Consider the following 25199-nt stretch of genomic DNA (forward strand, 5'->3'; position numbering starts at 1 on the left):
TGAAAATCTTAATTTTTTCTTACTGCTTTGCTTAGATCTATTCAAAAATTGTAGGGTTAAAATACACAGTACACCCCTAGATAAATTCATTAAGGGGTCTAGTTTTCAAAATGGGGTCATTTGTGGGGGTTCTCTATGGTTTTGGGCGCTCAAGAACTCTACAAGTGGGCAATGGGGCCTAAAAGGACTTCAAGCAAAATCTATGTTCCGAAAGCCACCAATTACTCCTCTCATTTTGGACCCCGCTGTGCATGCGGACATAAGATTAGGGCCACAATGGGTATATTTCTTAAAACAGCACAAATATGGGTATCCATTTTGGGGTGCAAGTCTTCCTTCATATGTGTGCTGTACAAAAAAAGCTGTTTTTAAAATGACAGAATTGCCAAAAAAACAAAAATCCTAATTTTTTCCTTTTGCTTTGCTTGAATTTATTCAAAAACTGTGGGGTCAAAATACACAGTACACCCCTAGATAAATTCGTTAAGGAGTCTAGTTTTCAAAATGGGGTCATTTGTGGGGGTTCTCTATGGTTTTGGGCGCTCAAGAACTCTACAAGTGGGCAATGGGGCCTAAAAGGACTTCAAGCAAAATCTATGTTCTGAAAGCCACTGACTACTCCTTTCATTTTGGGCCCTGTTGTGCATCTAGACATAAGATTAGGGCCACAATGGGTAAGTCTCTGAACACGGGACAAACAGGGGTATCCATTTTTGGGTGCAAGTCTTCATTCATATGTGTGCTGTACAAAAAAAGCTGTTTTTAACATGACAGAATTGCCAAAAAAACGAAAATCCTAATTTTTTCCTTTTGCTTGGCCTAAATTTATTCAAACACTGTAGGGTCAAAATATGCAGTACACCCCTAGATAAATTCCTTAAGGGGTCTAGTTTTCAAAATAGGGTCATTTGTGGGGGTTTTCTATGGTTTTAGGTGCTCAAGAACTCTACATGTGTGCTATGGGGTCTAAAAGGACTTCAAGCAAAATTTCTGTTCTGAAAGACACTGACTACTCCTTTCGTTTTGGCCCCGTTGTGGACTCAGATACAATATTAGGGCCACAATGGGTATATTTCTGAACACGGGAGAAACAGGGGTATCCATTTTGGGGTGTAAATCCTCATTTTCATGTAAACTATAGGAAAAAAAATATGCCTTTAAAATGATAGAATTGTAAAAATATGAAATTTTACTTTTCTCCTCTAAATTGAATTAATTCTTGAAAAAAAACTGTGGGGTCAAAATACTCATAACACCCCTCAGTGAATACACTAAGAGGTGTAGTTTTTAAAATGGGGTCATTTGTGGGGGTATCTATTATTCTGACACTTATGAGCATTTCCAATCTTGGCTTGGTGTAGGAAAACAAAGTGTTTCTCAAAATGCTAAAAAGTAATGTTAAATTTGTACGTCTCCTAAATGGTTAAAAAAAAAAACGAACGTTTTTCCAATGTGCGCCCAAAATAAAGTAAACGGGTGGAAATATAAATCTTAGCAAACATTTCTATATTATGTTTGCACATATTTAAGATATTGCAGTTGGAAATGTGAAAAAATGACGATTTTTTTCAAAATTTTCCCAATTTTGGCGCTTTTAATAAATAAACACAAATTCTATCGGTCTATTTTTTACGCCTAAATGAAGTACAACATGTGGCGAAAAAACAATGTCAGAATTGCTTGGATATGCAAAACCTTTCTGGTGTTTTTCCATGTTAAAGTGACACTTTAACTGGCAAAATTTGGCCACGTCATTAAGGCGCAAACAGGCTTGGTCACTAAGGGGTTAATGTTTACCCAGACAAATGGAAAAATGGCAATGTCACCATTGCTTTATTTTTTATTTTTACAGCTTTCACAATGTGGTATAAATATTATGTTAACTTTATTCTATGGGTCATTCTGATTGTGACAACACCAAATGTATAGAGGTTTTATTATGTTTTACTACTTTCGCACAATATAAACAATGTTTTACAGGGAACGGGTGTGTGTGTGTGTGTGTGTGTGTGTGGGGGGGGGGTTATATAAAAGACTTTGTGTGTGGCCACATTCCAGAACTAGAGCACTTTTAATTTCTAGTGGAAAGAGCTGCATGAGGGCTTGCTTTTTGTGGGACAATTTGTAGTTTTTATTGGTACCGTTTGTGTTATATAGAACTTTTTTGATTATTTTTTATTTTTGTGTTGGGAAAGTGAAACAAACAGAAAACAGATATTTTGGCATTTTCTTCTTTCATTTTAAAATGAAATTGACAGTGTCAGGACTCGGGGTCCGGGAGACGGGAGGTCCCTGAAAATACCCGCAACCCCTGTCCCTTCCTACTTGCCCCCCTGGGCTACGCCCCAGGGCGACAACTGGGCGACGGTCCCTACACTCACTAAGGAAGGGGGACACGGGGACTAACAAACAGACAGGCACTGGAAAAAAAACAGCAAGGAGAGTCAGACAATCCGGGTCAGCAATGAGAGGGTACGCGGTACAAGAGGATCAGGCAAAGGCAACGTCAGGTCAACAGGCGGAGGGTCGGTAACAGGAGTCAGAAGTCAGAAAGATGCAGTACGCTGGTGTAGCAGGAAATCCAAGACTAACACTGGCACTGGATAGCAGACACCAGCAGGTTTAAATGCTGTCAGAGCTCCCGCCCCAGCAGCTGATTGGGGCGGGGAGCCTGACAGCAGCTGACTGCACCCAGCAGCACTGGGGAACCCGCCCCCAGCCCTGCAGGAGGCAGGACAGGAGACACATGTTTGGTTGCCGCGTCCCTGGCAACCCGGCGGCGAGGCGGAGCGAGGCGGCCAGGGGAGGTGACGAGGACCGGGGCCCCCCTGCGCCGCACAGCAGCCGCACGTGTGACAGGACCGGCGGTGCGGGCACGACGGACCCGCGAACCGCCAGTCCTTACAGACAGTGCTGGATAAATAATGCAATATTTCATAGTACAGGTTATTACCGACCTGGCTATACCAATTATGGGACTTGTTATTTGTATAACTCCAACTTTTTCTGCAGCACTTTCAGGTACTTTATTCATTACCCCCAGCAAGAAGGCTACTTTTTTTACCGACCTTGGAAGGATGGAAGGCTGAGGCAACCTTGAGCCAGCTACCTGAACCAGATGGAGATTGAACCTGCAACCTTCAGGTCATGAGTGAGAGCCTAGGACTTTAATTTTTTTTTCTGTACAGACATATAGATGCAATGGTCAGTAATGACTGCAGCATCTGCATGGTTAAATGCTGTAGAGGAGTGATTAGATGAGCAAGTCCTAATCTTTTCACTCCTTTTCTGGGGAAAAACATATATGACAAAGTGCACATATGCTGTCTGTTTTATAGTGAGGTGATAGCATGAGAAAAAATTAATGTCACTTCTCCCCTGAGACAGTAAGAGAGGTAAGAACATCACAGATCTCTGCTGCAGCTGGTCTCCCCTCCTCCTCCCTTCCTGTTCTGCACCTAAACTGAAAAGTGAAAATCACAGAAAGGGAAGTATAATACAGACAAAAAAAGTGGCCATACTTACTGATAAAATGATACAAGAGAGCAGGCATATACACCACTCTACCCCCAACATACAGACAGCCAGAATACTAAAAGGAGGAGCAAAACACAGGTGAGGACACTGATGAGTCACTCATAAACCCTGCTTAATATTGAGGGGGGTGGTTGCTTAGTGTTTATTCCTGCACAGAAGATTGGATACAGGATATCAGACCACATGACACATGTAGTGCACCATGCAGGCTTACAACCTTATAGTGACGCCATATTTGAAACCAGTGGGTTGCCCTGCACCCCAAGGTGAACCTTGCTGGCAATGGCACCCTGGGTTTCCCAAGCATTCAAAACCGCACTGCATGTTATAGATAAATACTGATAAATGCGAGGTATTAACTGATATTTTGGCCAAAATATGTGAGCCAACAACCCACGTCATGGGTCCTCTCTTTTTGTGGGTTCATACACTTACATAAGTTAAAATCACAGAATGGAAAATATAATACAGACAACAACAACAAAAAATTGCAGAAAGAGGCCATATTTACTGATAAAATGATACAAGAGGGCAGGCATTTACACCACGTTACCCTAAACTGAAAAGTGGCAGCAGTAAATTCTGTATTCCTCATCTGATTTCAAATAGCTGTAGCTCCACTCCTGTAAATTCTACCAACATGCTTTTCATGTGATTCTAAATCCAAGAATTTTGGCTTTAACATGCTAGAACCAGAAGTGCAGCCATTTGAATTAGAATGATCTCTCTTTTCCCAAAACTGTAATGTTCCTCTCCTGCAGAACAGAGATCCTCCTGAAATGACAGTTAAGTGGACAAATATCCCCTTTTTTAGGAGAGTATCCTTTAGTTTAGCTACTATAGATGTCAAACTATCTGGTCAGTAGTTCCCGGCTTCTTTTCTACTACCACTCTTATGGATGGGTACCACATTGGCCATTCTCCAGTCATCAGGAACATCACCTGTTAGAAGGTTTGGAAATAATAGATTGGAGTTCTTTAAGAACTATGGGTGTAATGCTATCTGGACCCAAGGACTTATTCAACTTTTTCAGCTTATGGATGATGTCCACTTGAGTATTCATAAAGTTGTTAAGTATAAATTTTGTCGTATGGAAAACACTAATACTATATTTTTTCAGCTACTAGAAGGTGCTGTTAACAATCCAGAACTGAATACCTATGACCTCCTTGCCTTTGAAGCTTTTTGGGCTCAATCCAAGATGGCTCCCATCAAGATGGCAGACAGTCACTATCATAGTGCCAAAACGTTTCCCCATATGCATCTATGTATTCTACAAAGTTTCCTACTAGCATTTCTTTTTGTTCAGAAGATATTCCGGGTGGCTCTGGCTTTAGAATCACAATGTGATAGTAATGATATTATTAGTTTTATCCTGTTTGATGACAACATGAATACATTGCTCCTTCAGCCAAAGGGCATTCCATGCCAAGCATCGGTAAACATCAGGCATTGAAGATGCCCCATTTATCATTGTCAATAACTCACTATTACTCATTTTAGGTGTTTCAGTGTCAACTTCACCCTTTACCCATACCACACTGACAGCTGGGTTACCATCCTTTGATCAATAACCACTTGTTGATTTGCTGAATGTTCTCTACCTGCAAACATTTTACCATAAATACATTAATTGAGTTGTTCAAAATTAACAAACTTGGCTGCTTTCTACGAAAATAACCTCCCTGACTATAACATGGTCAAAAAATGTTTTTATTTAAGTTTTCAATACTTTTTATTGTCTTCAATAAGCACAAACGTAACAAGGACATAAGATACATCCTTACAATACTGTATACCGTACACTAAAATAAGGAAATATGAAAGAAAAGGGGCAAGGGTTAAAGTAATAAAAATGTAAACCCAAAGTCAAGATAAACTATAAATAAGCAATAAATCCATGGACTATTGTAGTTAAATGGCAATAACGTTAACATGAAAGGCTAGAGAATTGTGCTTGATGTGAATTGTAAACGTCTCAATCATTGGTGTATCTATAGTGGTCGCGGTGGCGACCCGGCCCCTAAGCTGTCGGGCCCACAGGTCCTTCTTGCCATACTGAATAAGTCAATGCGGGAGCCAGTGACTGCGAGTGTCGGTGTTTATTTGTGGCTCAGGGGAGCGAATCCAATGAGGCAGCGGTGGCGGCAAGTAAAAACCTGTGCTGTCTAGCAGGGAGCAGCGCTTCATTGGTAAAAGCAGCAGGCAGTTACCAGGGAGTGGAGGCGAAGAGGGGGCGGGGGCGATGGCATAGCCATCAGTGGGTTTCAGTTTCAACATATGAAGACTTACCACTGGCACCGATCATCCCCTCCCCCTCCTCCTTGGTAAAGGCAGTGGATGGATGAAGTACCAGGACGGTAAATGTATGTGACAGTATTTCTGTGTGCGCATGTATAAGCCTGCCTATGTGTATATACTCTATTCATGTGTAAAACTGCGCCTATGCATACCGTATTCTGTGTGTGTATACACTGTATATGTGCCTGTATATGTGTGAATGTCTATAGGGCTAACTACACTGTCTTCTGCACCATTCATGCATATGATGCTCTGAGTTCAGGTCTGGAGACCCGTGGTCAGGCTGGGACACATATCTAAACTCTGTACATAGAACGAATGGCACCGAAGACAAAATGGTTAGCCTCTAAGGGCAAAAACACATCTTCTCAGACTTTTCAAACTCTGCGCAAGTTTGAAAAAACAGCGGGAAGACAGTCCTGCCCGATCTTTCTCGCACGTAGTATTAATTTTGTGTGGAAAAGAGAGGCTATTTCTATCTCTTTTCATCCGTACTATTAACAAGTGAAATACTGCTTTTAAGAACAAAACCATTGAAATCAATGGTTTCATCCCATTATGTGGCCATGATTATCACGGCTGCATAACCAGACCAAATCCCGCCCACGTGGAGAAGCCCTGAGTGTAACTCTGCGCACTTGTAAGGTGTACTCTGTGTTTTGTCTGCTGGGCCCCTAGGAGATGTTCATGTGATCCATATTTGCTACAAATTTTTTGCAGCAAATATGCAGCTAAGTGCAGCCATCAAGTCTGTACCAAATGGTGCGGATTTGTCACAGTTTCACCCTTTGCATTGTAAACAGTGAACTCTGCACTCAAATCAGCAGCAGAAAACTGACACGCTGCTGATTTAATATCCACAGTTTATGTTAACCAGTGTAGAATTTTTCTGCACCATGTGAACAATTTTTTTTTATTTCTTCCACGCAATTTTTACTGTAAATGCTGTGGATTTTCAATGTGGATTTTCGGCAACATTTACATCCTATGTGACCAGACCCTTACTGTATAAAGGCCCTTAAACAGAGGCTGACAGTCTTTTAAACGACTGCACAAGCGCTGACATCACAGCTAAAGTCGCCAGCGCTTGTGCAGAGCATCTAAACAGAAAGACTTGGTGCCGGCTTGCTGGCTTCTCATCCGCTTCTACGTGGAATTTCTGTAGAGTTTCACTGCAGATCAGCATGAAGAAGTGACGCAGCAGAACAGCCAAGGATTTCTGCCGCGGTTTTACAGATGAATTCTCTGCGGAAACGTCCACAGCAGTATCCACCTTATGAACATACCCATAATGTTTTACAGTACAAGCGATGTGGATTAGATTTATCCACACTCATCCACAAGCTAGGAAGAAATCTACAGTGTAAATTGGTCTGCGGTCAATTTGCGCTGCAAACTTGCTGTGAATTTTTTACAGTGGAAATTCGGCAGTGCATAAGCGTATTATCAGAGGTCGCAAATGCGACCTGGCCCCTTCGCTGAGAGAGCCAAGAACACCCCCACCCACCATATACAGAATGCACATTGAGTGCATTACTGGCCGGTAGGACTGCCAGACACCTGTTGAGAGGAGAGGAGGAGTAAGGAGGAGGGAAGGCAGGTGCAGTGTACCGAGCGGAGTCAGATGATGACATCATCATGATGTTCCTGCTCCCACGTCTGCACGCCCTGCTCTCACACTGTGGCTGCCTGCTGGTCTGGTTCCGGAGTCACAGCTGCTAGTTTAGGTGAGCTGGTCCCATGTGACTGTCCTATGTTTATGTTGTGAGAAAAAAAGTCCCCCCTTCTTCATGGCTGATATACAGAGAGGTATAGTTTTACTACCGGTTATCTCATATACACACACTCAGCTCTTCTACACACTGTGACTACATGCTGCTGCAACACACTCGGCTCTGCAAAATGTGATACAGACGGGCATGGAGGCTCTAGTACCCTGTTGTACTCTGGCTTGGATGCAAGATGTGATACGGGCGGGCATGGAAGCACTAGTACCCTGTTGCACCGCCTCTAGCTTGGATACAAGATGTGATACTGGCAGGCATGGAGGCTCTAGTATCCTGTTGTACTGACTCTAGCTTAGATACAAGATGTGATATGGGCGGGCATGGAGGCATACAGGTTCTGTATGATATCCTGACACATATAGCTCCACATTTGCCATTACTGAGCCTCTAGATCAGGGTTTCCCAAAGTGTGCTTCGCAGAGTGATTGTCAGGGGCTCCGTGGAGGGTCTGGGTCCTGGCACTAATCAGCGGTATAGTGCTGTCTGGACAGCCTGTACTGAGGATATAAGCGTGCAGGAACTGTGGTCGGCATATCAACGTGGATTACATGTGCTGGCTTTGGGGTCACTATTACCACTGGGGCCACTGTGGGGGACACTATTACTACTGGAGCCAATATAGGGGATACTATTAATCCTGGGGCCAATATAGGGGTCACTATTTCTACTGGGGCCACCAATATAGGGGGGTCACTATTACTACTGAGGCCACTGTGGGGCTCACTATTGCTACTGAGGCCAATATAACGGACGCTTTTACTACTGGGACCACCTATATATGGGGTCACTATTACTATATTGGGCAGATTTGCTGCAGAATTTACAGTAGCCGTAGCAGCAAAGTGGATTAGCATTTGACACATGGTGCGGGACATGTCCATCCAGTACTTCAGCGTTCCTCCCTGTTTTTTGATTTTTTTTATGTCCCTGTCCCTTTTATAACAATGGAGATAAAAATCATATGACGTGATAAGCCACGCCCCCAACCACTCTCCTGACCACACCCTCTGCTGGGCTCTACGATAAACTTTTGCTTCAAAAAAGGCTCCATGGCTGAAAAAGTTTGGGAACAACTGCTCTAGATCATCCAAACTCGTTGGCTGTCGAAGTTGGAGTCCCAGATGGTCCTATATATCAATCTGGCGACTGGGCACGGAAGTGTTGTAGGCACATTCCTGTGACCCCCTTGTGTGTGCGGCCGAGCAATATCCTGCTGGAAAATATGCAGGAGATGAATAACTTATACCAGCTATACATATCTATATATATAAAGACGAAAGCCCTCACTGACTCACTCACTGACTCGCCACTAATTCTCCAACTTCCCGATGTCGTAGAAACATGAAATTTGGCACAAGAATAGATCATGTCCAAAATAGGGAAAAAAAGAGGTCCCAACTCGATTATTCAATTCTAAGCACAAAAGAATTAGCGTCCAAATTTTACGTACAGAATCTAATTCTCTCACTTTCCGATGTCATAGAAATTTGAAATTTGGCACAAGCATTGATTATGTCATAAATAGGAAAGGTTAATGGGTCCCAACTCGATTATTTAATTCTAAGTGCAAAAGAATTAGCATCCAAATTTTACATACGTAATCTAATTCTTTCAATTCCTGATGTCAAAGAAACATGAAATTTGGCACGAGCATTGATTATTTCATAAATAAGAAAAGTTAATGGGTCCCAACTTGATTATTCAATTCTAAGTGCAAAAGAATTAGCGTGCAAATGTTACGTATGTAATCTAATTCTCTCACTTCCCGATGTCGTAGAAACATGAAATTTGGCACGAGCATTGATTATGTCATAAATAGGAAAAGTTAATGGGTCCCAACTCGATTATTCAATTCGAAGCGCAAAAGAATTAGCGTCCAAATTTTATGTACAGAATCGAATTCTCTCACTTCCTGATGTCAACAAAATTTGAAATTTGGCATGAGCATTGAATATGTCATAAATAGTAAAAGTTAATGGGTCCCAACTCAATTATTAAATTCTAAGCGCAGAAGAATTAGCGTCCAAATTTTACATATGGAATCTAATTCTCTTATTTCCCGATGTCATAGAAACTTGAAATTTGGCACGAGCATTGATTATGTCATAAATAGGAAACATTAATAGGTCCCAACTCGATTATTCAATTCGAAGCACAAAAGAATTAGCGTCCAAATTTTACGTATGTAATCTAATTCTCTCACTTAAAATTTGGCACAAGCATTGATTGTGTCATTAATAGGAAAAGCTATGGGTCCCAACTTGATTATTCAATTTTAAGCTCAAAAGAATTAGTGTCCAAATTTTATGTACGGAATCTAATTCTCTTCTTTCCCGATGTCATAGAAATGTGAAATTTGGCACGAGCATTGATTATGTCATAAATAGGAAAAGCTAATGGGTCCCAACTAGAGATGAGCGAATCTACTCATTTAAAGTGATTGCTCGATCGAACACCCCGATTTTCGAGTAATTCAGTACTCGGGTGAAAATATTCGGGGGCGCCGGGGGGCGGGGGGAGGCATGGCGGCGCGGGGGTAGCAGCGGGGAACAGGGGGGAGCCCTCTCTCTCTCCCTCTACCCCCCCCCCCACTCCCCGCTGCAACCCCCCACTCACCCACGGCGCCCCCCGAATCTTTTCGCCCGAGTACGGAAGTACTCGAAAATCGCGGTATTCGGGTGAAAAAGGGGCGTGGCCGAGTAGGCTCGCTCATCTCTAGTCCCAACTCAATTATTCAATTCTAAGCGCAAAAGAATTAGCGTCCAAATTTTACATACGGAATCTAATTCTCTCACTTCCCGATGTCATCTATATATATAAAGACGAAAGCCCTCACTGACTGACTTGCCACTAATTCTCCAAATTCCCAATGTCGTAGAAACATGAAATTTGGCACGAGCATTGATTATGTCCAAAATAGGAAAAGTAAAGGGCTCCCAACTCAATTATTCAATTCTAAGTGTAAAAGAATTAGTGTCCAAATTTTACATATGGAATCTAATTCTCTCACTTCCTGATGTCATTTTATATAAAGGAAACGTCGCATGGTTACCTCCACGTGGTGTTTCCTGGGTAACGCAAAAAAACATGCAAAATGGTGAACATATATTTTTTTCCTCGGTATCTCTAAAGTAACCACGACTTCATAAGATTTTCTGGTGAACACCAGATAAACACCAGCACCAAATTAACTCGGGCGAAGCTGGTTATATCAGCTAGTCTAATTATATACATGAGATATGAGGTCTCTGCAGCCCTACTCTTGCATTGCATTTCCCATTGATTTCAATGGGGTCAACAGCTGCATTGTACCACGTGCTAGGTGCATGCGATGCAGTGTGAAGTTTCCCCATTGAAACTACTTCCTCAAAGTGATACGAGATGTTCTTGATACAAAAATGCCTGGCATCCACGGCAAATTCGCATATTGGCGAGTGCGATATTGAGCCGTGATTCATGGCCCAATGTCGCACTCGCCCTTGTGAAATTAGCCTAAGGCCAGCTTCACACTGATGACAAGATCGTACATTTACGTCATGGAGGTTCAAGGTTTGTATGGAGGGGGATGGGGATTCAATAATGCTCCATACAATGTGGGTGCCAGTTGTTTCTAACAGTCCACACCCACCAGCAACAGTTGCAATTAGCTCCGCCACTGATCAGAACTATTAACCCTTTAAATGCCACAGTCAATTTGGACAGCAACGTTTAAATGTGGACGTCCATTTTAAATTGCATAATTTTCTTATTGCTGTACACATAGGACATACCATAAATAAGGACTAGCAGAATATTTGTGAATAATTGCATAAGAAATAGACCCAAGAGGCAAACGATTGCATCAAAGTTAACTCAAAATAGGGTTGTCATTCCTGGAATTTGGCTCATTCTTGTCTAAGTATCCAAGCCCTCGGTAGGATCCTCTGACCCTCTCTGGGGGTCTCGAACCACGAAGAGGGATATTTGTTAAAATAATATGTACTTACAGTAAACATGAAGAACAATAGTTTTTTCAGTTGTCTTCCCATTGGAGTTTCTCATCTGACATGTGATGTTTTCCTTGTGATCAGATAGAGATGGGGTAAATGTTACAGTAGATGAATTCTCCCAGACGCCGGCCACATTACTCTTCTGCCATTGGATTACTAAGGATGTTGCAGCACAGGTTCCTGGAGGAGTGCAGGTCAGTGTCTTATTTATACCAGCAATTACTGTCCCAGGATCTGAGATGACTGGTTCTTCTGTGAGATCTACAGGAGGAACAAGCGGTGAGATATGCGTGAAAACTGCCCAAAATGCAAAAATTCCCAAATACCTATATCACTTCTGAATCAATTTATTCCCAACCGAGGATTGGATAATTGGAGAGACAAGGGAATTTCATCAATCCAAGACTTACCAGATTCAAACTATTTTGCATTTTTAATACCAACCAACAAAAAATACCAACTTCCCAACACAGAGTTCTACAAATTTGATTCTACAATGGAATTCCCTTAATGACACCAACTTCAACTTCTCTGTGTTGCACTTTCTAATTACTGCCAACCATAAATGTAAAGGAATATCCTTTTTGTACAATCTAAAACTAAAAAATCACCAACCCCCTACCAAAATACATGAAAAAAGAGGAAATCAACCTGAATTCCAGTTCCTCTTCAGATCAAAGGTGCAGAACATTCAGGTTGATACACAGTACTTTTAAATGCTCAAACCCTCAAGAAACTCTAAGCAAGACTTTTAGGATGGCATCTCACTACAACCCAACTGCACTGAATATAGCCCACTTGCTCTGCTAATGCTGAAAGAATTGGGGCTCTGTTGGCTCTTTAGTCCTCATTATATGGGAATGTAAGTTATTCCAACAGCGATGGAGCACCACCAATACTCTCATCAGTAGGCTCACTCATCTGAACATGATACTATCTCTGAGTCAAGCCGTATTATTCATTAATATAAATATATTTTCAACAACATACAGAACTGTCATTGCCCACTTAGGGCTCGTTCACATACGCGTACATCCCTGTGAATGAGCCCTTATTGATGTTCACGAAAGACGCCTTAACTAAACACTGGAAAAAGATCTGATCTTCCACACATTAAAGGCTCTTTCATACGAGGGAATATACGACGCACTTTTACGCCCAGGCGCATATGCGAGCCCATGAGAGGCATTGATTTTCAATGCATCCCTTCACACAGGCGAATATACGGCGCGTAAATATGCCTGCAGCGTGAAAATTAGAACATATACACGGCCGACGCATATACGCTCAGCCAAAATATAGTTCTCAAACTATCTTCTGGCAAATATACGACGGCGGGTTCCATAGACTCCTATGGGAACAGAGAAAGAGAAGGGAGGGGGAGGCATTTATGCAGCGACCAACGCTGCAAAAAGTTTACAGGTACCTCTACATTGGCATTGGAAGCCAACTCAAGGATTTTGGCAGAGCGAGGGATTTCTGGTGTGCAGCGTGTTTTTTCGCTGAAAAACACTCTCACGGTCGTGTAAATGGACGAGAAAATGCTGGTTGTGAATGCGGAAAAAACGCCCATTCAGGCACTTATACGGAGCGGGAGTAAAAACGTAACCCGCTGTCGCCGTTTATGTGCTCGCGTGAAAGAGCCCTCAGGCTGCTATCATACAGTTGTGAAAATAGCGCAAGATTTGTGCTTTGCAAGACGCACAAATCTTTCACAAATATGAACCCCATTCTTTTGGGGCATGGGGGCATGTCCTATCTTCAGGTTTTCCCTTGGAACTCATAGCCCATTGCCTTCAATGGGACAGGAAAACATATCACACGATGTGCATGCAAGCTCGATGCGAGGTTTCCCAATAAAGAAGTTAAAATGCGTATGGGTTCTATTGTCTGAGTATTGCACACACAGATTTTGCATGCGAAACTATGCCCGTGTGAAGCCGCTCTAAGGAAGTCATCTCCGCGGTCAACGATACCTGCATGTATGAAAAATGTTTACTATTCAACATAATCCAAGTAAAACATTCCAAAGGAGTTGTGGAATCCAGATTCATAGTCCGTATTCTGCAGATTATCTAGCAGTTCTGGGGGTTTGCTGCAGTTTGTTATGACAAGTCACTGTTCTTTTTAGTTTTTGTCATGTGTTTTCTTTTTTGTTAATGTTTTATTGGACAGCTTGATCCAATTAGCATAACCAATTACATCAATACATCTGTAATAGTGAGTATCTTAATATCTGGTATTATAGAATGTTCTACTTGTTTTATTTTGTACAACTTATTTGATAAAACAAGAAGTTCTAAAGAATAAAAAAAAACTTCTGTCCCTCAGTTGTCTACTACAGTATCACATCATGGTCTGTACACGGCCCGGATGCACAAAGAGAAGATTTTGTGAACACACGAATGAATCAAGAGATATTTTTCTCATTTTGTAGTTTTATGGAAAAACTGCAGTATTCAGCAAATATGTTTTCTTATCAAAAAGATTTTACTGAGAAATGTAGGAATTTCCAAAAATATAATTTCATTTAATTTACTGCAACCATTCATGACAGTGTAGTACATATAGATCCAAATGAATTACATCTTATTGTTACTGCAGGATCCCTGCTGTCACACTTACCGGTTACAATAATCGTGGTGAGTGCATCATTATTAAAACCATATTTCACTTTACTGGTCTTGCGTTCTTCAAATCTAAAGTAATATGTCCCGTTATCTTCTTTCCTGACATCAATTATTGTCAGGCTGCAGTCTCCAGAATCTGCATTTCCCGTCAGATAGAAGTTTGGTTTTCTCCCAGGCCTGGATTTATCATTACTAGCTACGATATAATATGAATCGGGCGGTTCCAGCCTCCAGTATCCAAAGGAATTACTGAATGTATTTCTATGATCAGCAGTAAATTTACATGGAATCGTGACACAGAGACCCTCCTGTACACTGACACTAGGAGGCACGTTAATAGAATAGCCAGCCAACTGACATGTGATACCTGTAGAAGGAGAAAATATGTCATTATTCCATATCAGGTATTTTACATTTATCCAATAATCCACAAAGACATTGAGAATTTATTTTCTTAATCCTAATCTGTTTCTTTCATGACTCAATAAAACTCAATCTAATCACAGTAAGTGTAGTGTGTGCTATATTTTGCTTAAAAGTGCCCGTGTTTTGAGTGGCTTCACATGAGCATAAGGGCAAAACGCACATAATTGCGCGCATATCTGCATTTTCTGTATTTTTTGTGCTACCATGGATTGTTCACATCGGCGCTGTGATTTAAAAGTCTGTGCTGTCTAGTTAGTGTCAGATGTTTACGATTCCCCGCAAAATTGCATAGCATATTGTGCCATCACGCGCGTATTGTGTGCGTGTTTGTGCACCTCCCGTAGACTCCTATGGTGCCTTTGATGTCCCAAAATAAACCTTGCTGTGTTTTTTTGAAATGCGCATGGAAAAGCGAGAATAAGAGTGAACCCATTAAAATAATGGCTCCTGTTCTCTGTTCATTGCACGCGCAAAGAGACTTGTGACAATCCTCTTGAGTTTGCACTACATCTGTCCAAGACTGCTGACAAAACTATGGTAAGCAAGGATATGGAGCAGTCTGGACAGGTGTGCGTACACGAGACTAATGGTGGCTAGACGCAGGAAGGGAGGAAACAAAGGGGTACAGATCTGAATGAAACACCTTGAACCTCTTTGACAGGACACGTCTCGAAAAGGGACAAATCCACTGCTTGATTGAGATAGGGTCTGAAGTCAGAGAGGAACTGAACATAAAACGCAGAACAGCAATAAAACTGACAACAAACAAATATACTGCAGACAATAGACAAAAATGCAGAGAATACAAGACAGACAGAAATTCAGAGTAGAAGCCAGACAACAGCCAGGGACGCTGTGAGTGCTGACAGGACTAGAATGCAAGGACTAAAGGAAAGTTGCTGATTGACAACCCTCTAAGACCCCATTTACACTGACAGATGATCGCTCAAAAGACTCTCAAACAACAGTTTAAGTGATAGTTTTGAAGGATTGTCTTTGCATAGTCTATAATAGCTACTTAAGAGCTATGTAGGCGGAACGGGACACTGCCGCTATCACTTGGCGAACAATACAGCTGTTCTGCAAAAGCAAACAGCTGAATTGTTCTTAGCGATTACAGCCGGCGTCCCACTGTGATTTACCAGCGAGACAGGGGCTGTAAGAATCTTATCAGCGCTGCCGACTGTGAAAGCAGCCTGCCCCGCTGATAAGAGTTCATTGCTCAATTTAAGAAAACTAGAATTGAACGATGAACGACTCGTGTATGAAAACTGCACAATGTCCATGGATTTAGACACAATGATTCTCGCTCAGAAGATGGCTCTGAGTGATTTTTTTAACGAGAATCATTGGGTCTAAATGGGCCTTTACACAGCATGATTGCTGACATAATTAATGAGGATTAGCTGACAGAGCTGTAAATCACTAGCTAGAACTCCAGCTAAACAGCAATAGGGGGATGTTTAACCCTCACTAGTCAGGACTAACTGAAATATGTGTGAGCTGGCAGCGATGTGACAAGGATCTGCCATTGCCAGACCACCCTGACTACATCCTCAACAATCATTCCCCCAGCTCCCTTTGAGAACTGTGCAGCAGTGGACACTGATCTGTGTAATCAGTGTTGGGCAGGAGAGGACGCATCACATTCAGCTGTTAGATATACGGTAGGTGCCGCAGAGAAGGACTGACATCCCACTGAGAAGGACAAAAGGGAACAAATCCGGCAGCAGAGAAGGAGGTGAAAGATCCTGGACTGAAGGACCCTTCATGATTATGTGACCAGTTTGATGCCTGGTGAGAATCAGGCAGCCGGAGGAAAACCTTCTACATCGGCTACTAGTCTAGTGTGCATTAGTGTTTATAGCCATGATTAAAATCAATTAGCGTGGGTGGGCATGGCCTGGCATCTGCAGGAGAAGGACGCATGACAGATCAGCTCCTGAGGAGACTCACTGATATCCTCTCCTCCGGTGCTCCCTTTCTGCCTCAAACGCTTCCTTTCTGCACCCTGTGAGGAGAGGTACACACAGGGTGTCTGCCGGTGTCCCGAGGCAGTACCAGAGCATCGCGGCCTGCTCACCGCTTGTAGCTGCGGGCACCCAACAGATGCCGGCCCCGGCGGGGCTCCGTTTCCAGTCTGAGGACTGCCGGTACTTCCACTGCCGCTGGGGGGAGAAGATTGCCGGGACTCTCTATCTGCTGCTGGGGATAGAGGACTGCCGGTTCTTCCACTTGCCACCGGGGAGAGAGGTCAGTTGGCACTTCCATCTGCCGCTGGCACTCTGAGAGGGTGGACTGTTGGCACCTCCGTCTGCCGTTGGGGAGTCAGAGCGTCCTGTCAGGGACTCTGACACCAGGGGTGTAAAATCTTGGGTTCCTGCAGAGGGTCCCAATGCTACAGCAGCCACCATCTCAGAGGGAGGCGGTGGGAGAGATAATCAGAGCTTCCTGCTCATGAGCTCCAGACTGTGTGAGGTCGATCAAATGTCCCACATACTAACCCCCTCTGTCCTTGGCTTTGGAGAACACCCCCTGGGTCCTGTGAGGGAGATCTCCTGGACTACAGGCTGTAAATGGGAGATAGACAAGAGATCTCCCATTTACAGCCGGCAGCCCAGGGCTTCCTTATTGTGGCCACACATTACACCCCTGCAGCAGCACAGGTGCAAGAGAGAGTCTGCGCCACACAACCAATAAAGAAAGTTATTACTAGACTGTGAAAGAGCCTGAAATCTAGTATATTGTGCTGCTCCAAACTTCTCCTAGCCTATGCAGAAGCAGCAACATCTTCAACTCTGCTAAGCCTTTTCTTGTCCCATGAAAAGGGCTGGATGTAATTAACCCGGAACACCTCCTTTTCAAGACAGCAACTCAACCTATCTGCAGAAAACAGTTTTAAGATTTGTCCTCAGGCTAGTGGACCGCAGCGCCATCTAGTGGCTGAAAACGATATATGCAATATTTGTTTTTGCATTTACCCCTTCTTCAGAGCATATTAAGGGCTCCTTCTCACAGACGGATTTCAGCAGTGTAATACGTGGCGAAAATCCGCCGCGCTGCCCACAGCTATTAGGTTCTATTGAACCTAATAGCTCAATCCTCATGGTGCGGAATTCCATCGCGGAATTCCGCACCGTGAAATCACCCGACCTCACCCGCGGCATGCTCTATTTGCCGCGGGTGTACGCGCGGCCGGCTTCCATTGCAGTCAATGGAAGCCGTCTGTCACGCTATCTTCCACTGTAGCACAGCGGAAGATAGCGTGAAACCGCTTCCCCGCCAGCCGAAGCATCATGCGGGACGGAGGGCGCCGGATCCGGAGGTAAGTATTGGGGTCTGTGGGGGGACGCCGTGATGGTCGTGGGAAGCCGGCCTAAGTTTTACAAATCTAATCTCACCCCACCAGACAGGGAAAGCTCTGGACTTATAAATAAGCCACTCAAACAGAAGGACACAGTCGCTCTACTCCCCTTACAATAAAAACGGTTTGGCTATGACAGTGACTTTCTCCACAAAGCAACTGCTAGACAACATTCTGCCAATGTGAACAAAGATTTCGCTCCTCCCAACATAGTGACATTAGAAAGCAGATAACATAAGAAAAAACACCAAAAGTGCCAAACCAGAAGCAAGCAAAAACTCTAAAACACCTAACATACCAACAGAAAGCGTAAAGGTAATTAAAAGATTCTCACCTGACTGCTTAAGACCAACAAGAACAAAGATTATCACAGAAGAAAAGAAAATTATACCCATGTCGGCACTACCCTCTCCACGTCCCCGCAAATCATTTAATTTCTGCTTGGTAATCTGGCTCCGGATAGGACCTTATCCCTAAATCTGGTCCAGCAGCAAAAGGTCATAATGAGTTTGTTCATTACTGGTCCAACAAAGACCAGCTGTTATAGTTATGTGTTTCTATTTTTATGTGTTCTGGACTCCCCTGACAGTTCTGCTGACACTATCTGCCTAAAAATATTTCCCGTAATCCTATCTATGGCTGACATACACCTAGCTTTGTTTAATGTAAAAGGTATTAACATTCCGCAAAAAAGGTCTCAAATATTACACTACCTAGAGGAACAGGTTGTGGATATTATTTTATTTCAAGAAACCCATTTCCAGAAAAATTACACCCCTGTCACTAAAAATTAAACCTTCACTAAATGGTTCAATGCCTCCACTCCACTGAAAAGACATAGAGGTGTAGCTATTGTCTTACATAAAAGAGTTCCTTTTCAAACGTTAAGTGTCTTAGCTGACCTGGAGGGCAGATTTATCTCTGTCAAGGGCTCAATTGGTGACAGAATATGTACCTTGGCTAATATATATGCCCCTATCTCCCATCAATACGCCTTTTTTCACTATAGTCACCAAACATTTGCAAGAATTTTCTGAGGGGGATTTTATTATGGGCGGGGATTTCAATATGCTGCTCAGTTCCACCCTGGATACATCTAATGGCTCCTCAGCAGTCCCATTTTCTAACATTAAAAAATTGTTGGCTGATCTTCACCTGGTAGACCCTTGGAGAGTTCGTAACCCAGACTCAAAAGACTTCTCCTTTTACTCCCCAGTTCACAAAAAATACTCGAGAATAGATTATTTTTATATTAAACACTTTCTTTTAGACTCAATCACCCAAAATTTTCTACAACCATATTCTATACTCTAACCATGCCCCAATTTTCATGAAGATGACCCTTTCCCCCAAAAGGAGATCTGCGTCCAACTGGCTATTAAATGATAACCTGCTAAAGAGCAAAGAGGATATCGAATATATACAAGGAGGTTTACAGCACTATTTTAAGGAGAACACGCTGGAGCCATGCAATTCTGTGACCCTTTAGGAGGCCCATAAGATAATAAGGTAATAAGAGGCCTGTTTATGGAACTGGGCGCAAGACAAAAGAAGGAAAAAGAGAGCGAGAGATCACTTCTTTCATTGAGCAGATCAAATATATAGAAATCTGTAATAAGAAAAATGTCTCACTTCAATATGAAAAACAATTATTTAACCTGTGTATCAAATTGAAAGAGCGTCTAAATCAAAAATCCGAAAAATACCTCTCCTTCGCAAGATACAAGCACTATGCTTTCTCGGATAAGTGAGGGAAAAAGCTTGCAGCCCTAATTAAAATACACAGAACGCAAAAGCATTTGTTCCTAAAATAAAAGATAAAAACAATGCAATACATCACAAAACATCAGCTCTCAAATATTTTCCTTGCGTTCTACTCTAATTTATATAACAATCAAAACCCCATAGAGTCTTTATCAATTAAACATCAAAAAATAAGTGACTACCTAGAATAGGTCAAACTCCCTAGTGTATTTATGAACCAATTACAACCTCTCCTCAAACCAATCTTCCCTCAGGAAGTAGAGGAAAGTATTCAGTCAGCCCCGAACGGGAAAAGTGTGGAGCTGGAACTTCTGTCAATAAACAATGATCAGAAATTATCGCTCTGGTCCACCCCATATAACAAAGTTAATGTCATGTGTGCTGCTGGGATCTGTAGTTCTAAGTTTCCTAGCAGCACAGCTACAGGTGGTTGAGGGTTAATTGAGCTGGCTGGGTGTGGTACTTCCTGCTAGCCAATCTCCTAGGTCTGTGCTCACATATAAACCCAGCTTCTGCTCAGTCTTTGGCTGGGCCCCAAGGTGAGCAGTTCTGTTACTGCTGTGTTCTGTAACTTGTTATCAGTCATGTTCAGCTTGTTTCCACTCTGATCTGTGTTTGCAAGTAGGTCTGTGTCTCTCTGCTTCCAGTGTGTCAATTGGTGGATCCCTGACACAGTCCCCTATGTCAACTCTGGGGCTGACTTTCTATCCCCCTGGTATGAGGACATATAGACTTGCTGTGAGTTTCATCTGTGTTCGTGTGAGCTCTGGGTAAAGTCCGTGCTGGTAGAGTCCATGCCCTGGTCGTCTGTCCTGTTGCAAGCTTGCTGTGCCATCTGTGACCTGCTGGTTCATGTCCATTTGTATGTTTATTTCCTGTTAGTTTTCTGTCAGCTTGCTGTGTGCCCTGTGCTCTGTCCTGTTCCTTATGCAAGCTTGCTATGTGATCTGTGTCTTGCTGGTTCATGTCCGTCTGTACGTTTAAGTGTCAGTTTATTCTGTCAGTTTGGTGTCAGTTTGCTTTATGACCTGCGATCTGTGTCCTGTCCTGTTGCAGCGTTCTGTGTGAACTCTGTCCAGTTCTGCTGGACTCCTGGTTCGTTTAGTGACTAGCGGTATAACCAGGAGCTGTGAAGTGGCACGCTAACTTTCATGTTTTGTACAAAATGTCAACTAATACCTGGTATTTATATTCAGCTTATCATCTGCTATTAGTGTTTGCATTGTGGCTGCTGTATGCTCTGTATTCTGCTCTGTGTGTCCTGTTCTTCTGTCCCTGTTATGTGGCATTTGTATGTCTCCTGTTCTGGTTTGTGGTTCCTAGAATCAGCTAGGGCCCAGTTTCAAAGACCGCTGGGCCACCCCTTATTGGGGTGAATCCCCGCTTAGGTAGGGCCATGCCACCCTCCCGTGTAGAACAGGGTCAGTTGCCTGAAACCCGTGTGAATACCTGGTGCAACATGTGTGCGTGCATCCCATCCACTCCCCAATCCCTCTTTGGTCGCGATCGTGTGGGCCCCGTGCTTAGTTTGCCCACACGGTCGTAACAGTTAAACTGAAAGAGATCCAAAACCCTTTCACTCAACTAACCCTAAGTTTATAGCATAAAGCAAACAAGAAGCATAAACTAGTATCTCAGATCAGCAGCTATACTCCATTCCTTGCACTAATACCTAACAAATTTAGAGTACTTAAACAGAAAATCATGAGAGATACCTATTTAAAGACATTACAGTGTAGCTGCCTTGTTAAGGACAAGTCTGCACCCCAAGATTTACAGTTTCTAAACCACCTAGGGGACACTTTACTTGAAAGCAAATAGAGATCTATATCTATATCATTAGGGATTCAGTTGTGCTGCATTCTCCAGATATTATAGGTACAGACCAGAATTTACTATTCCACAAATTATTTTAGTTTAACACAAGTGAAAAAAAATCCCCACGCTCTGGGATTAGGACTATAATAGACCAGGGGTCTGTATATAAAAAACTATTATTTCTGCGAGGCGTTTCAGCGTTACACAACACCTTTCTCAAGCATAAAACAATTAAACAGTGGCAACCATACATTTATAGACCTGTTCAAATTAAACGTGCTTACGTCCGTTGGTGCCGACACCAGTCCAGTGGAGGTGACGTCATACTATAGGAGAAGCAATTGTTGCACGTGGGTCTGAGTCACGTGATTCAGATTGTGTAACGCTACATGCGTTCCATCTCCTGCTCTCATTCATGCCGAGAACCAAGTACATCCCACATTTAATCACATGAGTTGTGTCTTGAAACGCTACGTGCGTTCCACCTTACGTTTTCATTTACAAAAAGGTAAAATTACAACTTTTTTTTTGTATTTTTTTTGTCAACCTGCTCACCGCACTGGGTTCACGTAGTACTACTCTCAGTTTTTAAAGAGATATATGAGATGCTTTCTCATATATATATATATATATATATATATATATATATATATATATATATATATATATATATATATATATATATATAAAGACGAAAGCCCTCACTGACTCACTCACTGACTGACTCACTGACTGACTCGCCAAAAGTTCTCCAACTTCCCGATGTCGTAGAAACATGAAATTTGGCACAAGCATAGATTATCTCCAAAATAGGAAAGGTAATTGGGTCCCAACTCGATTATTCAATTCTAGCACAAAAGAATCGGCGTCGAAATTTTACGCACATAATCTAAATCTCTCACTTCCCAATGTCATAGAAACAGGAAATTTGGCACGCGCATTGAATATGTCATAAATAGGAAAAGTTAATAGGTTCCAACTCGATTATTCAATTCTATGCGCAAAAGAATTAGTGTCCAAATTTTACGTACAGAATCTAATTCTCTCACTTCCCGGTGTCATAGAAACTCGAAATTTGGCAGGAGCATTGATTATGTCATAAATAGGAAAAGCTAATGGGTCCCAACTCGATTATTTAATTCTATGTGCAAAAGAATTAGCGTCCAAATTTTACGTATAGAATGTAATTTTCTCACTTTTCGGTGTCATAGAAACGTTAAATTTGGCACGAGCATTGATTATTTCATAAATAGGAAAAGCTAATGGGTCCCAACTCCATTATTTAATTTAATTCTATGCGCAAAGAATTAGTGTCCAAATTTTACATACGGAAAGTAATTTTCTGACTTTCTGGTGTCATAGGAACGTGAAATTTGGCACGAGCATTGATTATTTAATAAATAGGAAAAGCTAATGGGTCCCAACTCGATTATTCAACTCTATGCGCAAAAGAATTAGCGTCCAAATTTTACGTACAGAATCTAATTCTCTCACTTCCCGGTGTCATAGAAACGTGAAATTTGGCACGAGCATTGATTATGTCATAAATAGGAAAACTAATGGGTCCCAACTCAATTATTCAATTCTATGCGCAAAAGAATTAGCGTCCAAATTTTACGTGCGGAATGTATTTTTCTCACTTCCCGGTGTCATAGAAACGTGAAATTTGGCACGAGCATTGATTATGTCATAAATAGGAAAACTAATGGGTCCCAATTCAATTATTCAATTCTATGCGCAAAAGAATTAGCGTCCAAATTTTACGTGCGGAATGTATTTTTCTCACTTTCCGGTGTCATAGAAACGTGAAATTTGGCATGAGCATTGATTATGTCATAAATAGGAAAAGCTAATGGGTCCCAACTCGATTATTCAATTCTATGCGCAAAAGAATTAGTGTCCAAATTTTACATACAGAATGTAATTTTCTCACTTTCCGGTGTCATAGAAACAGGAAATTTGGCACGAGCATTGATTGTCATAAATAGGAAAAGCTAATGGGTCCCAACTCGATTATTCAATTCTATGCGCAAAAGAATTAGTGTCCAAATTTTACATACAGAATGTAATTTTCTCACTTTCCGGTGTCATAGAAACAGGAAATTTGGCACGAGCATTGATTATGTCATAAATAGGAAAAGCTAATGGGTCCCAACTCGATTATTTAATTCTATGCACAAAAGAATTAGCGTCCAAATTTTACGTACGGCATGTAATTTTTTCACTTTCCGGTGTAATAGAAACGGGAAATTTGGCACAAGCATTGATTATGTCATAAATAGGAAAAGCTAATGGGTCCTAACTCGATTATTCAATTCTAGCGCAAAAGAACTAGCGTCCAAATTTTACGTACGGAATCTAATTCTCTCACTTCTTGGTGTCATAGAAATGTGAAATTTGGAACGGGCATTGATTATGTCATAAATAGGAAAAGTTATTGGGTCCCACCTCGATTGTTCAATTCTAAGCGCAAAAGAATCAGCGTCCACGTTTTACTTACAAAATTTAATTCTCTCACTTCCCGATGTCATAGAAACATGAAATTTGGAACGGGCATTGATTATGTCATAAATAGGAAAAGTTATTGGGTCCCAACTCGATTATTCAATTCTAAGTGCAAAAGAAGTAGCGTCCAAATTTTACGTATGGAATCTAATTCTCTCACTTCCTGATGTCATTTTATATAAAGGAAATGTCGCATGGTTACCTCACCGTGGTGTTTCTTGGGTAACGCAGAGAACTATGCAAAATGGTGAACATATGTTTTTCCGGTATTTCTAAAGTAACCATGACTTCATAAGATTTTCCGTGTGAACACCAGATAAACACCAGTACCAAATTAACTCGGGTGAAGACGGGTATATCAGCTGGTAAATAGTATAAATATAAAAAAGAGGTATCTATAAACCTTTATACAAATCCATATAATGCCAAAAAATCACAATAAAATGGACTTGAAAATTGCATATATTGGGTATAAAAACTTAATTAGAAACCATCCTAAAATGCTCAAAATATGACCCTTATCAAAATAGGACTACATTGACTGCGTCCTATTTCTTATTATAAAGTGACAGACTAAGATATAAATTTACTTTTTTTCCCCTTAAAAACACATATACATATATTTTTTTTCCCTTTTTATACTTTTTCCTTACTTTTCCCCTAAATTTTTTCTAATACTTCGTTTATACCCCGAGGAGTAAATGTTTTGAGCTGGTAAATCCAGAACATTTCCTTCCTCCGCAGATGATTTGGCCGAAATATGTTCTAATGGAGTCACTCTAAGTCTCCCAGTCTTGCTTCCATGGACTTCTGTAAAATGGCACGATATGTTATGTTTAATAAATTTGTTCTTGATATTAAACCTGTTTTTTGCTATGCGCGTCCTTAATGTATTAATATTTATCCCTACGTATTTTATGCCACACGGACATTCTATTCGGTACATAATCGACTGACTTTCACAGCTAAATTTGTAACTTGTTTTTATTTCACTTTTTCTTCATTCTCTCCCATCTCGATCTCTTTTCTTCCTTGCTCTAGATGTTGACTACATTTACATTTCCTTTTATAACATTT

The 25199-nt window shown here is 41.7% G+C and overlaps 1 protein-coding gene across 1 annotated transcript in view; it reads right to left on the reverse strand.

Moving 5' to 3' along the window:
• Positions 1-18430, reverse strand: part of LOC136633618 (sialic acid-binding Ig-like lectin 14) — a 157619-nt gene extending 139189 nt beyond the window's left edge. The window contains exons 1-3 of the mRNA XM_066609377.1: positions 18370-18430; positions 14241-14612; positions 11613-11876 (exon numbers count right to left, since the gene is read on the reverse strand). Coding sequence (XP_066465474.1) covers positions 11613-11876; positions 14241-14612; positions 18370-18430 — 697 coding nt within the window. The remainder of the gene's footprint in view (positions 1-11612; positions 11877-14240; positions 14613-18369) is intronic.
• Positions 18431-25199: the final 6769 nt, after the last annotated feature.

This window comes from Eleutherodactylus coqui, chromosome 6, assembly GCF_035609145.1.
Source record: "Eleutherodactylus coqui strain aEleCoq1 chromosome 6, aEleCoq1.hap1, whole genome shotgun sequence".
NCBI lineage: Eukaryota > Metazoa > Chordata > Amphibia > Anura > Eleutherodactylidae > Eleutherodactylus > Eleutherodactylus coqui.